The 14,934-nt window shown below is 37.1% G+C and overlaps 1 protein-coding gene across 1 annotated transcript; it reads left to right on the top strand.

Annotated features, from left to right (window-relative positions):
• The first annotated feature begins 3,873 nt into the window (after window positions 1-3,873).
• si:dkey-6e2.2 lies at window positions 3,874-12,105 on the top strand. The gene is made up of 4 exons (XM_047813660.1): window positions 3,874-3,924; window positions 6,272-6,545; window positions 7,547-7,622; window positions 9,035-12,105. The coding sequence occupies exons 2-4, from the start codon at window positions 6,281-6,283 to the stop codon at window positions 9,327-9,329; spliced, it is 636 nt and encodes a 211-aa protein (XP_047669616.1). The 5' UTR covers window positions 3,874-3,924; window positions 6,272-6,280; the 3' UTR covers window positions 9,330-12,105.
• The last annotated feature ends 2,829 nt before the right edge of the window (window positions 12,106-14,934 follow it).

The raw sequence follows: 14,934 nt of genomic DNA, 5'->3' as shown, positions 1-14,934 counted from the left end.
TGCTACTTTAATGCTAGCGTGTTAGTATTGATTTTAAATGCTAGGAGTTTCATCCTAACACGTTTTAACACCTTGTTACGATTGTTCATCCTCGCCAGGAAACTGCTGGCTGCTGATGACAGAGACATTGATTGTAATATCTATTTAAGGGGGGAAATCATTTTAAGAAATTACTTTTAAGTGTTTAAGGAATTATTTTTTGATTGTTCAGTGCTTTTGGTGCCAGCTACTAAAATCTGCTTTAAATAATAATAATAATAATAATAATAATAATAATAATAATAATAATGTTTTTTAGTATTATTGTTGTTTTTATTACTAACAACAATGATAATAATAATACTAAAAATAATAATAATAAAAAGATGATGATGATGCATGTAACATTATGTGCATGATTTTAGTATTTTTCACTTATGACTTCTAAGTGATGTTTTGAGATTAGACATGCAAGGATGCTGTATAATTATATTTTACACAATGATTAAAATGTTTTCTTACAGAATGCATTTTTTTTAGAGTTAAACACTGGCTTAATAATTGTTTGATATGAATATATCTTATATATATAAAGACAGGGTTTGTATTGAAATAGCAAAATCTTTGGGGCTCAAAATGTCTTAGTACTTGAAGGGGTGGAAAGTTTTTGGTAAATCTCCTGTGTGCATGGGATTGATGAATGTGCAGGATAGAAATTCAGCTAAATCTGGTAACCAAGATTATCCTGCAATATTAAAAGTTAATTTAAGTACATTAAAGTTCCCTCTTTTAGGCTAACCTGCAATTTTGTAAATTCCCAGTTAATTCCCATTAATTCCCATATATTCCCATTAATTCCCATATTTTCCTATTAATTTCCATGGAAAGTTTCCAGCCATAAAAATTCCCAGAATTTTGCAACCCAACAATGGATCACTAGCTGTTAAAGTAATCCAGTTGCTAATTAAACACTTGCTGCAGCAGACTAAATGTGAAATATAAGTTTGAGGAGAATCAGCTATTATAACTTAACTCTATCTCCTATTGTCTGCAAATGCCCTCAATCCTAGTACTGAACACATCTTTCAGGTTTCCTTCAAATCCATATCACAAATCATGAATTACAGCTATTTAAATTATCCAGCTTTGCCTCCTTGGAATGTATTGATGTGTGGCAGCCTTTTTGTTCAATCATAAACAAATGTTAACATGTTTTTGTCAATTGAGATTCACACTCACTGAGTTTGACATTACAATTTTGAAGATAGAAAACTCCTAAAAAATTCAATGAAAAGTTTGTAAATGTAGGATTCCTCATTTCCTCACTTCTTTCTTTTTTTTAAGAATGGGAGCAAACATTAGCAAATGTTAAACATAGAAGACTTTTACTGCAGGACTAATTTAACTGCGCACAATTGAATAGCGCCCACAAGTGGCCAATATGAGTGCGACCCTGATACTTGGACACTCCCTTGCTGTCACAAACATTATTTCATGGTGCTAGCTTAATGCTAATGCTGTGAAGTGTGTGCAACTTCTGATTTTTCTGCATTTTTAAACTACCCTAGACAATAGTAAAATGCATTTATCATATTAACCATGGTATTGTAGGAGCTCATCATGGCTCAAACACACACAAGCAGCACACACAATTCGGATTTTGAAACAACGATCACCTCAGGGGCTAAAAGTCTGCCAGTTTAGGAGTGTCATTTTTGGAAAGCTATATTTAATTATTTTTATAAATAAAAAATGAAATGGATTTCTGCTGAGATGAGGTATGCATTTTTATACTATGGCTCTTTAAGTATACTTTAGACTAATGGTCCATATATCCTGCTCACAACATCTACGGCATTTTGCAGAGGCCCTTATACAGAGTAAGTTTTATTTTATATGACTTTTCAATTTACGGTTAAGGACCCAGTAACCTTCAGATTGGTAGACAAACACCTCAACACTAGGTTATGACATCCGTATGACTATGTACTGTAAAGTTTGTGGAAACTTAGATGACACAGTGTCTGTTTGAATAAAACACCTTTAGTTTTTATGAGCATGTTACAGGAGGATTTTTTCTTACCTTACAGACATTGCATAAAATTCCTCAAATGTTTCTCTTAGCTAAGGGAATTTTTTTATTCAACTGTTCTTTGTTTGCATGACATTAAGATAATTAATTAAGAGAATTATTATTTTGTGAAACATTTTAATAGCCAAAATGAAATGTGAACAGGAAAAGAATTTGAACTTAGAGGCAGAATTGTATCCATTTGGAAGAATACATCGAATTTAAACTTGCATTAAATACATCAAAAACGTGGGAGGAAATAACTAAAAAAATTGTGACATCTTTAAATCAAAAGAAGCGATTAATAAGTAGGAAAATTCATTGAAGAATGTCCAACAAAACCTTTCATACTTTATAGTCACATAAGTGGGCTAATTCCTTTAGGCAAGGGACACAAAATGAGAAATATGATTAATAAAATATCTTCCTTAGTCTACTTGGGCTATGTAGATCAACTACACAGAAAATAGATGCTGCTTTCTCTCATCATCTAGCACTGTGGATCAATGGTTTCAAAACTTTACTGTTTTATGTAATTCATTTGAAACAAGGAGCAAGTGGATAGATATGGCTGTATGATAGTAAAGACACCACAACACTGAGGCAGATTTCCCTGTTCTAACTCAAGTTTAGGGTGAACTAGATAGAGGATGAAGTCAGAGAGTGATGACAGAATAACTAGCAAGTAATGGAAAGGTGGATAAATCGGATGCCAACCTAAAGTAAAAATAGACCACTAATTCTATCTGAAATATACAGGTAGGCTATACAGGGCAGTACAAAAATCGAAGAATCTTATAACAAGTATTTTCATCACAAGAGTGTGACTTTATTCCGCCGGCCGACCAAAGCACTGACCTCGCCTGCTACAACTCGCGCAATGAGCAGACAACTAAAGCACTGCGAGAGGAAGCTAAAGCGAGGCATACGTGTATGCATCTGGGCTAGGCTTGCAGCTAACCCACACAGACCCACGATACCATCCCTCATTCTAGCAAATGTAAGACCACTGGATAATAAAGTGGACCAAATACAACTTATAAGATCTGCGCAGCATGATCTGAAAGAATGCTGCATTTTAATCGTGGAAATGTGGTTACTTGACAACATACCGGACTCCGCTATTCAGCTATCTGGGCTAACATGCCTACGTGCCAACTGAGTCTGTAATGAGGGAGGTATTTGTGTTTATATCAGCTATGCCTGGAGTCAAAATGCTGGTGGCACTGTTCTTCACTGGTAGAGCTTATATGCAACAGTAAAATATCTGGACATTTCTGCAACACCAGAGACACACAGAATCTCTGGCAAGGCATACGAACTCTAACAAACTATAAACCCCTACAATGGACCTTTGACAGTGACATATCTATACTTATCGCCTCAGCCTGAAGATCGCCACGCTAAAGCACCGGGGCACCACAAGGATGTGTGCTCAGTCGGCTTTTTGGCACACATGTAGAAGTCAGTCTTATAAGTTACTATAGCTTTTTTACTATAACCTTGGTGTGTCTAGCTCAAACCCTCTAGCGCCACCAACAGACCAAAAATCCAATTATGTTCATGTTCATAACTGCTGATTCATAAGTCCTAGAGACAAAATTCTATGCTAATATCAGAATCAGCACCACAGTGACACACACACACACACACACACTCACACAGACACACACACACACACACACACACACACACACACACACACACACACACACACACACACTTGCATGTACTTTGGTATGTTTTATCTAGAGACACCCGAGACAAAAAGTTATCAAAAGCTTTTTGATAGACCAATGCCTTCTCGTATACCGTGGCAACATACAGGGTGGCGAGCACGCCAAAACAGACGTGAGGCTGGATCTTCGCAAAACGTAAGCGTTTCGACACGAAACTTGGTATATGTCATTATAGTTATGACCTGAGGGTGCATGCAACGTTTCGTGACAGCGCCACCTGGTGGCCACGAGATTTTAAAAGCAATGCCACATCGCTACGAAACTTGGTATGGTTCATCAGCAACATGTTCTGAGCGCATCTGAATGGCTTGACCCCGGTATCGCTGCTTGCAGCTATATGTATTATTATTATTAGTAGTAGTAGTTTTATCCAAATGAGGAGAAAATAAAAATAGACATAGAAGAAAAACAAATTTGCTGATCATTATAAAGCCAATATAATGACAGCAATCCCACCGATGACAATAATAATAATTTCTAAATATTTATTAAGTATTATTGTAAATGTGGAAATATTTATTCACTAATAATAATGTCAGTTAACTTGTAGATTCGTTTCAGCTCGCTCAAACAAATCATAGAACAAGTTGTATTAAAAAACAAAACAAATGGTTCTTGCAGCTTTTTTTGGTTGGTTTTTTGTCAATCGTAACAATTGGAAACAACTGTGCATTTTCATTATTAATTAATTCTTAACATTTACCTTTATTCTTATATAAAAAGCTGTCATTGTTACAAACAGCTAAGCAAACCCAGGGAAGCTTTGGGAAACTAGCACTCTTAATTACTGTGCTATGGAGACCCAAATGCAGGAAAGACTTTGAAAGAAACAGTATTTATTTAAAGTCTCTTAAATACAAACAAAAAGGAACAAGCCTCTCCTCAGGGCTGTAGAGGGTAATGAAGTAACGATGTCTTAACAAAAAGGAACATAAATCCTGAAGAAACATAAAGTCAATCTGTACGAATGAGTCATAATGTTTTTAACCAAAAATAGATTCAACAAAGAGTAGCAAAGGACAGGCGGTTCACAGGAAAGACTTCAACGCTTTGTTTCAAAAACAAAGGCCTTTTATACACATGCTAACCAGCCAAGCACAGGTTTAACTTGTCTAGTGATCTTAAATGCTCCTAAAAATCTTGGGACAAACTTTCTTTATTAAACTCTTAAATAAAAGTTTTTATTTGAGGGCCAGACCATCTGTCCTACCCTGAGGTGCTGAGTCACACTCTGTCTTGTCAGCTTGTTTCTCATAGCAGGCATTTTTTCACATGTGATTTTTAGCTACCAAAACAGTCTTTGAATAAATTCTAAGGTCTTTCCCACCCCAAAGTGTCCAGCATGATGGGAAGAATGGCCCGCTTAAAGAACAAAGGGAAACAAACAAGCATCCAGCAGGAACTCCATCTGGTTCCATCTGGTAAAACCTCACAGAAAGGACAGACTGTTCAACAGGTGCCAAAATGCTGAGCATTATGGGGAGCAGTTTTTTTGAGCAGTCGTGATGACAGGGCATGAACAATTTTTTTTAACCTGGTTTGTAAGAAATTACAAACATCAAACATCAAACCTTACCTGCTGTGGGCCCCTTTTGCTTTGTTTTCTGGAAATAGGGCAGGTTTTAGTGGTCAATACGTACACTTAAGGGATGCTTGGACCTCTCCAACCAGTGGGTCCATTCTTCTAGTGTGAGTATAACAGATTGAAGTTCTTGATGAATGCGGCTTCTAAAATGAAGCAATAGACCTCTGAGAAAGAGACGCTCTTCCAACCCATTTCCACCGAGAAGCATCCAACTAAAGAATAAAAGGTAGTGTAGTGTCTGGATGAAATAGAATTTGGGCTGTGGAGAAAATTTTCAATAGAATTCTGAGCTTCAATGGTCCGGTGAATATGAGGTGGTGAACCCTTGGTGAGAGCAGAAATGGGTGCTGCAATTTTGCTGAAGTGATGAATGATCTTTCTTGTAAAGATTAGCAAATCGAATAAATCTCTGTACCCCCTTCAATGTCTTGCGCCAGCTGGTGATGGCTGATACCTTGGGATTTGTCTTTGATTGATTCTTGAGAGACGAAATAACTTAATAATAATACTTGGGACACATTGAATTCACATTTTTCAAGCCTAAAGCCTCGCTAAAGACTGTGCCGTTTTGGCCACGATTTGGTCGTCTCAGACAAATTCTGAAAATTCTAAAAGATATCTAGAATCCTAGGGTAAAATCTATAGTTTTTGATCGCTAGTTTGACTTGATCACCAAACAGTCGATTAATGGCCGTTGCGATCAGTTCAGAAGATTTCAGGTTTTGAATATAATTTTAAATGGCCTGTTTCTGGAGCACTGAGGGAAATTAAATTCAACTGTAACTCAACTTTTATATGCAGCTGTTAAGGCTAATCATAAATACAATGCATTTTGATTAGTTAGTTGATTAACTATGCATGTACCTTACATTGATAATCTACCTTCCTTTACCACAGGAAACACTGATGAGGCCCAGAAAGCCTAACTGGTCTACAGAGCAGAAGCTGCTGTTGGTGCAGCTAGTGAAAGCCAGAAGAGAAGGACTACTGACTGGCAGGCATTCTTGTCGGGAGACAGCAACCAACCGAAGATGGGCATGGGATGAGATTGCAGATGAAATCTCCACTGCCTACACAGATGTTCCCCGTACGGGAAAGGAGTGTGAGAGACACTGGTTTATAGAGCAAGCCAAAGCCAGAGAGGCTATGGTAAACCAAACATCACCTTCAGGTATGAAAGTAGTATGTGTGTAATTGTGTCAGAAACTGAATGGCCACTGTTGTTATTGCAGGGGACTGAACAGTACCACTGATCAGGAACTATTCACAGGATCATACATGCATTCAGAAATTGCTATAGGAATATTAAAGATGCAGAAATGAAAAAAAGACATTCTTGAAAATCACATTTTACTCTGTTCACTGTGATTATACCGTTAGTTTGAACTTATTCTGTTTTGGTTAACTTATTTACTGCTCAAATAAGTATTTACACCCTTTAACTAACACATTGTTAAAGTAAATTTAGTTTGTAATATAGCACTCGATTTTTTTTTGATAAACTTGAATTATTGTACTCTTTCTTGCAAAAATACTCCAGAACTGTCAAATTTTGAGGGTATCCATCAAAAGAAATGTGCTTTTTTCTTCTCAAAGATTTGTGATTGTCAGTCAGAGGCACAAGTCATGACACATGCTACATATAAACGTGACAGAATCTCTTGCCTGTAAAAATGTACAACCATAACATGGACGTGTTTAATATTGCTTTATTAAGCAATAAAGTGCGAATTGCAAACATCATAGTTTTTATTTTAATAGTGATTTACACTGGGAGTGTAGGCCGTAAGTAGGCCATATATAGTGTCATTGTTAAATCCTGTGCAGAGAGCAAATTGCAAAGAGAAGCCAATTGGGATTCAGCTTAACTTCTAGGATTTGGATGTTAATTGCTTGCATTGTGCTTCGATAGCTTATAATGTCATGCTAGCATTAAGATTGAAAACTGACCAGTCAAGCTGGTTAATAATAGGAAAAAAAGATTTGGAATAGCACCCTCAGCCCAACATGGAAGCAGCTACATCCTCAGGTCCTTAGAGTGTTTGGGTTCCTATTTAGCAGCAGTTCCAATGTAAAACTCCTTACAGGATTTCTAAACTTTTCCCTATAATGAGTAAATGTCTCCTTTTGATTTGAATGTCTGTGGATATTTGCATTTTTTTTCCGTTGCAGAACATGTCAGTCCAGTGACCAAACTAGTGCTAGAAATCCTCAGGCTACAGAAAAAGGACACAGAGTTTAGAGACAGGTAACTTTTCTTTTCCAGCTGGGTAAATAATTTACACATCTCCACAAAAACACAGGTACGGAGATAGAATGGACAGCACAACTCAAGCTTATGTGATAGTAAAACACTAGGAGTATAAAATGATAACATTTAAACCCAATAATCAGACTTTTATAAATGTTAACTACCTCATTTTACCTGCATGGACAAAAATTCAGTTCAATCCATCAACATTATATAAAGAAATTCAATGCTGAACATGGTCAGTTTTTTTCACCTCTGGAAAAGGGAGAGAAACAAATAACCTCAGATGACGACAACAAATAAAAGATTTCAATATCTAATTGTTTTTCCACCTGAAAACTAACATTCAGAGACCAGATGGTGAAAAAAGTAGTAATATTAACAAAAATGTTATAATATGGAAAACCATAAATAACCAAAAATAATTAAAGTAAATGTTTATTAGGCCCTCACACAATTTCTGTCCTTGTGATCCTTGTCCTGTTCCATGAACCACTATTGATCCAATTTAACCTGCTGGACAGATGGCCTAACCTTTAGTTTTTAATATAAAATTGAGCTCCCCATTGTCTTAATGACTACAAATTTCCTTGTTTCCATGGCTTCAAAACAAACATCCCCTCTCCACCACTATGCTTCTCAGATAGTATGTTTGTGAGCTTACACCATGCTGTGCATGACATTCAAATTCAATTTATTTGTATAGCGCTTTTAACAATTCCCATTCTCTCAAAGCAGCTTTACAGAAGTATAGAAACAAAAGAGAAAAAAAATTAAATAAATATATATAATAATCAGAAGAAGAAGGAAAAAAAAGAAGAAAAATAAAAGCAAATAAATGAGCAAGACGGAAGGGATGGCGGCAAGGAAAAACTCCCTGAGATGACTGGTAAACAATCATCTTCAGCTGTTTGGTCATCATGAACAAGGATATTGTTTCAAAACAGCTATATCATGCTGATATTTTATTTTTGGATGGAAGGAGCTTTATAATATCAACCCTTCCCTAAAAGCCAAAAAAGCCAAAGAGTTAAGTCTATTGTGATTGTGCTGTCATGAAGATAAACAATTCATTTTATGTAGCTCTACTTAGTTAAATGGTCTGGACTTACAGTAAATAGACCTTAGATTGATTTGCTGTTATACCCACTTCTGGGAAGGCTTTCCATTTTGTAAACAGTCCTTTTAAATTCCCTCTCTGATTACCGCTTTCACTTGCACAGTGCTCACAACAGACATGGACCACTATATAGTTCGCTGGTTTACCTTGACACAATTAGAATTTTAATAAGCATCTTCAGCAAGCATTGTAACACTTTTCTTGAATTAAAAATGCTTCATTCATGTTAGCAAGTAGAACCTTTAAACCTATGTGATTAAACTGTCACAAAATTGTTGTCTTTTTCTAGGCTTGAAGAGGACAGTACAAGCTGTCAAGAAGGGGAGGAGGAACAAATTGAGGTGAAATATGTTCCGACTACACTTGCACCTTTTATAAACGTTGAGGTGCCCGTAAATCACACAAATAATAATAGTGAAGACAATACTCCGGCCACTCCCCTATGCCCACTATCACCTTCTGCAGAAAAAAAGACCCTAGAGATATCTGTTCTTCGCCGCCAAGAACGTGTGCTACAGTTGCAGGAGGAATACTATTCCCTCAAAATCAAACATCTCAAAGCACGAATGTCGATGAACCTTTGATGGGACATGTGAAGTCATACGGGGAAAAAAATGACTGTTTTTCTCTTTTAGAACACTAGGAATTGTAGGTCTAGATTTCTGTTGTCATAACTGTGGCCTCAATTATCTGTTGAATCAAAAGCTGATCATATGGACCACAAATCTGTTTCGTATCTTATTAGTTTACAGAGAAACTCAACGAATCCTTTATGTGTTGTACCCTGATGTGTGCACTTCACGATAAATTGGCAGAGTATATTCCAGTATTTGATATGACACCTTTTCACCAGTAGATTATGGCAAGATAGTAATTTATCTTCTAACTTGTAATACTGCGTTTAAATTGTGGACAACCAGGTAAGCATTGTATAAAAACTGCTGTTATCTGCAGATCTGGCTTCTGTCTGCCTAATTAGAGCTATTAAGTTTTTGAATGTCCAACTGGTTTTAAACTTATAAGCAATACCTACTTAAAGGAAGGAGACAGAATTTGAAAGTTTTTTTTAGGTATTTGTAGAGCAAGGAGCAGGAGTCTATAGGTTACAGGCCAAGTTTAGTACTGCACTGACAAACACTTTAAAATAACAACATAGTCAAAGTATAGTATATAATATTTATGTTTATGTTTTCTGTGAGAGGCTGTGACACTATTTTTAATGTTTTAGCTATAGATTTTCCACTGCAGATCTTATACAATAACAGTTCTCTTCAGACCTAGTATAGTACACCCATCTCAGGTGATCTGACCATAAGCTGTCAACTGAGAATTCACTGTCAACTGAGAACTGTTCACACCTGGTAGTTCCATGTTTCGAATGTGTGTTTAGTGAGCACTTGCAATTTGTTAGTCATCACCACTTACAACCCAAACGTAAAAATACTAGTCAGTGCCAAATGGAAAAAAATCTGGTGTTATTTCCTAAACAAACCATCACACGCTGAAGGTCTATTAAAGTTTTACTCATATTGGATAAGCTTCTGGGATAAATTGAGCCATGAGAGTGACCAGGCACCAACAGGAATAAACAGATATGTAATATTATATATTGGACCAAATCAAAAACTAATTCATAACAATTGTTTACATACCTTCATATACCTAGTATCTTCTTTTATATTTGAAAAAAAAGCAAAAACACTGGAAAAAACATCTAAATTCTGTAGACAACTGGTCAGTGAATTTAACCTGTTGCACACCATTCCTTTTATTGAGGCAATCCAGTGAAGTTGACTGATTAAATTGTTTTCAGTATCTGTTGGGTCCTAACCTGAGCAATGATCTTCCTGTACTGCAAATTATATGTATTTATTTGAGCTTCATTGTGACTTCTTTACATGCAGCGAGAACATCAGCAAACATCCAGCTTGGCATATGTATATAAAGTAGTTATTGCATTGCAGGGATTCATTGTTTTTCCTGCCCACAAAATAACTGGCAAGACGATTCAATATGCTGCCTAAATATTAAGAATAATCTAAATTAAAACGTTCAAGATACTTACTCCAAAATCTTGAAAAAGATTCCCTGGTGTCATTGGTGTCATAGATTGCACACACTGCAATTTCCAAAGTCCTATGAAGAATGAGGTTGATTTTGTGAATAGTAATGACTTACTGTTTAAAGGTACACCATCACTACATGGTCACAAGCTTGGATGCTAGCTACCTGTAGCCTGGCTCTGTACATGATTGAAATATTTTCCAGAAGTCAGCACTTTGAGGAAGGTACACAAACCCAAAACACTTTCTCTTTTAAGCTTAATAACTGAGCTATTCTATGTCTTGTTGCTTGCAGACAAGGGTTATACAGGCCAGTGGTTTTAATAACCCCATATCCTGACACAGAGACAAAGCCCCAGCAACAGTTATTTGTGGCTCACAGCAAATCCACGGTCAGAATTGAAAACACTTAGTATTCTGAAGGCATGATTCAATTTTCTGTGTGGCCTGAGTATGTTACCACAGCGGACATTCCAATTGGTGGCTGTGTGTGCAATCCTGCATAATATACAATATAGCCACTATCAAAAAAGTGACAAAATAAGACTGATCCCATTAGACATAGTCTGTTTTACCTGAAGAAATAACACACTGGCTAGAATTTTATTGTACACAGCTGCAATGTCTGTAACTGCTGAAACATAGATTACCCTTTTTCTTTATATTGGCAGTTCTGAATATAACAGAAAAACAGTATAGACCTGAGTGGGAAGACATTCATTTGTTTTTTTCTCATTGAAATAGGTGATAAAGCATATTTACTTCTGCAGCTTTATCTGTCTCTCTCTCTTACTGAATGTGTGACCCCTGAAAAGCTGTGCCCTCTTAACCAAACAAGGCCATGCACTCTCAATAAGAAGTTATTATAATATGTTATGTTGTGTGCTGGATATTAACATCTGTTTGAGACTCTACATGTATGTGTGCTGGCTCTCAACAAAGTTAACTCAATTTCCTTCAATTGAAAAATATATCCATTAAGTCATCAGTGCTTGCTTCTTTGAATTCATTTTAAAATGGTTCAAAGCCAAATTCATGTAGTCGTACACTGTACCAGTGTCGCCAGCACCTGGACCTGAAGACTGTCTTGGTGAAGCAAGACATCCATGAAGTGCCACCCCTTGTTATTGGATAGCACCGATTCCTCTGGCACTGTGACCTCAGGAGCTGGCTTTCCACCTATTGTCTTTAATTCACACTTCTCTTACTTCTCTTCTCTTCTGTTACATCAGATAAATTTCATTGCATCATGCACACCACACAAGGACAATAAAGAAAACTTTGCCATTACTCAGCACATCGACTTATGTTTTTGTATTTCACTTTATCCTGCCACCCATGAACATTTAAAGTTTTGGTTGCATCTAGAAAGACTGAGCAAACTACAAAACCTTTGTCGGGACTAATTCTTATTTCTAATTCTATATTCAAATATAGATTTACAGATTTATTTTTTTTTAAATATTTAATTAAACAAAATTGCCATTTATTCGAAATGAAATGTAATAATGACCTGAAATATGTCGAGGTCAATACATTTATTCTCATTGTGAGCCTATAAAATTAAACTTGCATCTTTGAACGATCAGAAATGTTCCGCCAGCAATTTTTCGAACTTTTTGAACAGATTTTGGTCTTCTAACTAATTTCTTCCATCTTGAACACTACTGGCTGTTTGTTGTAAACGTATCGCTTTTATGTCCTTTTAATGGCTCACAATTTTCAAATGACAGTTGAAGACCTACTTGTTCATGAAACACTTTAACTAGCACTTCATTCCCTGTCTGTTGTATGTATGTATGTGTTTAAAATCTTTGAACAATGATGGCAGTGGTAACCCTCTCTGCTCCAGGGGTGCTGTGTCATAGCTGCCCCTGTGCTCCAACCCTAACCTCCTCAGTTGGGATATGTGAAGAAAAGACTTCCACTGTGCTTTAACGTATATATGGAAGTAATAAAGGCTTCTATTCTTCTATGATTTAGACTCCTGGTATCTTAAGTCTGTAAGCTAGTGAACCAGAGTTAATGTATCCAGTGATAGAGACTTAAGCACTTTTGTATGCCTCTCTGGATAAAGGTGTCTGCCAAATGCTGTAAACAGTTCTCTCAATTCTCTCAGTTCTCTCAACAGTCACTCATTTCGGACTTTTTTCACGCTCTCCCGCCACACATTGTATTTGTCACACAGAAAAACTGACTATTTATCATATATTTAATAAGCCGCGGCACCCAAAATGTATCTGTTCAAACCGCTGTCTCTATGGAACCAGGCAGGAATCAAGCGCGTCTCAGTTCTTAGTCGAGCCTGACACTTATCAGCCAATCAAAAAAGAGGCTACACAATAACCAATCAGAAAATAGCACTTTTGTATGTGGGTACTTTTGAATGCAACAACCAATGAAAAAAAGCAAATCCTGGAATTGTTCACCATCATCCTCGTTCACCCACAGAGAAAACCACTGGAGATGCGAGCATTACTTTGAGCACAGAGTAAGTCATGATCTCCTGTTGTAATGTTACAACAAATTCACAACTTGTTTGACACAAACGATGACATTTTGACTTGTGTTAGAGAAAGTTTCCCAGATAATCAGCATGAGTTTTTCATGAGTGTCTGTAATTTAGCCAACAGTTTTACAGCCTGTTCACTGACAACACCTGCTCAGAACAAGTAGTCTAGGCCAGTGGTTCTCAAACTGGGGGCCCTGAGATGGTGCCAGGGGACCCCGGCTTTATGACATTTAAAATAATGAATTTATCATAAATTCTGTCTAATTAAATCTCACCAACAGCACTACATTGTATATTTTACTATGTTTTGTTTAATTCAAATATTAAGTTTTGGAATGTTTTATGTCATAAATGTATTTATTTTTTTGGGTGGGTGGGTTCCAGACACATTTAAAATATCTCACTCTTTACTGTCTTGAGAGCCCTGTGTAAATGTAAACATGTGTACCTGTAAATATATAATTATGTGCAATTGTATGCACAATTAGTAATCATGGATTCAGGGATAAATCCAGGCTTGTTTGAGAAAGTTGATAACCTGAGTAATGAAACCTATTAAACTTATTATATTAATCCAGGGTTGGATTTGTTTGGGTTTGTTGGAGTTGGAGTTTTTTGGAAATCTTAGTTGGAGGAGCAGCTGCGCTCTATGGTACGTGGAGGAGATGCGGGCGAGGGAAGCGCGCCGGTGTGCTAGTGAAGCTGCGACAGAGGGGATTTAGAACTGCGCTCCCATCGATTCACCAGGCGAACCTCTGCTCACTGCCGAACAAAATGGACGAACTGTTTCTTCTCAACGGAACAAACAAGGACTTTTCACACTCCACTGCTCTCTGTTTTACTGAACTTCCAAAATACAGACAGCATATAAATTGTCCCACAAAGGGAGAAAAATACACTGGATCATTGCTACACAGTTCTTAAGGATGCATATCGCTCTGTACCAAGGGCAGCCTTGGGGAACTCTGATCACTGTTTGGTCCATCTTATTCCAACATACAGGCAGAAACTAAAATCTACTAAGCCTGTAGTAAAAACAGTGAAGAGATGGACTAGTGAGGCAAAGCAGGAACTACAAGACTGTCTCATCCAAGATGGCGATAAATCTGCATACCGAGAGGAGGTAAAGCGGCTGGTGCTATGGTGCAGTCAGAACAGTCTGGAGCTAAACACCCTCAAAACTGTGGAGATGAGAGTGGACTTTAGGAAAGACCCCCTCAACACTACTCCCCCTCACAATATCAAACAGCCCGGTGTCATCTGTAGAGGCCTTCAAGTTTCTTCAAGACCTGAAATGGGAGTGCAGCCTAAACTCTATCATCAAAAAGGCCTAGCAGAGGATGTACTTTCTACTTCAATTAAGGAAGTACGGTCTGCCACAGGAGCTGTTGATGCTGTTCTACACTGCAGTCACAGAATCTGCAGGGAAAGTCACTACTGACCCTTGCAGGGAAAATCACTACTGACCCTTCACACCCTGGACACACCCTCTTTCAGCTCCTCCCTTCTGGCAAGCACTACAGATCTGTTTACTAAAACTACCAGACACAGAAACAGTTTCTTTCCCCAGGCAATCACCCTGATCAACAACTCACCATAATTATATTCACTGCT

This window comes from Tachysurus fulvidraco, chromosome 5 (assembly GCF_022655615.1).
Source record: "Tachysurus fulvidraco isolate hzauxx_2018 chromosome 5, HZAU_PFXX_2.0, whole genome shotgun sequence".
NCBI lineage: Eukaryota > Metazoa > Chordata > Actinopteri > Siluriformes > Bagridae > Tachysurus > Tachysurus fulvidraco.
Note: the sequence above shows the minus strand (reverse complement) of the source record. Positions and strands in the feature narration are given on the sequence as shown.

Coding starts and splice junctions, on each gene's coding strand:
- si:dkey-6e2.2 (XM_047813660.1), top strand. CDS start 6,281: ATGAGGCCCAGAAAGCCTAACTGGTCTACAGAGCAGAAGCTGCTGTTG. Junction 6,546..7,546: donor AAACCAAACATCACCTTCAG/GTATGAAAGTAG, acceptor TTTCCGTTGCAG/AACATGTCAGTCCAGTGACC. Junction 7,623..9,034: donor GACACAGAGTTTAGAGACAG/GTAACTTTTCTT, acceptor GTCTTTTTCTAG/GCTTGAAGAGGACAGTACAA.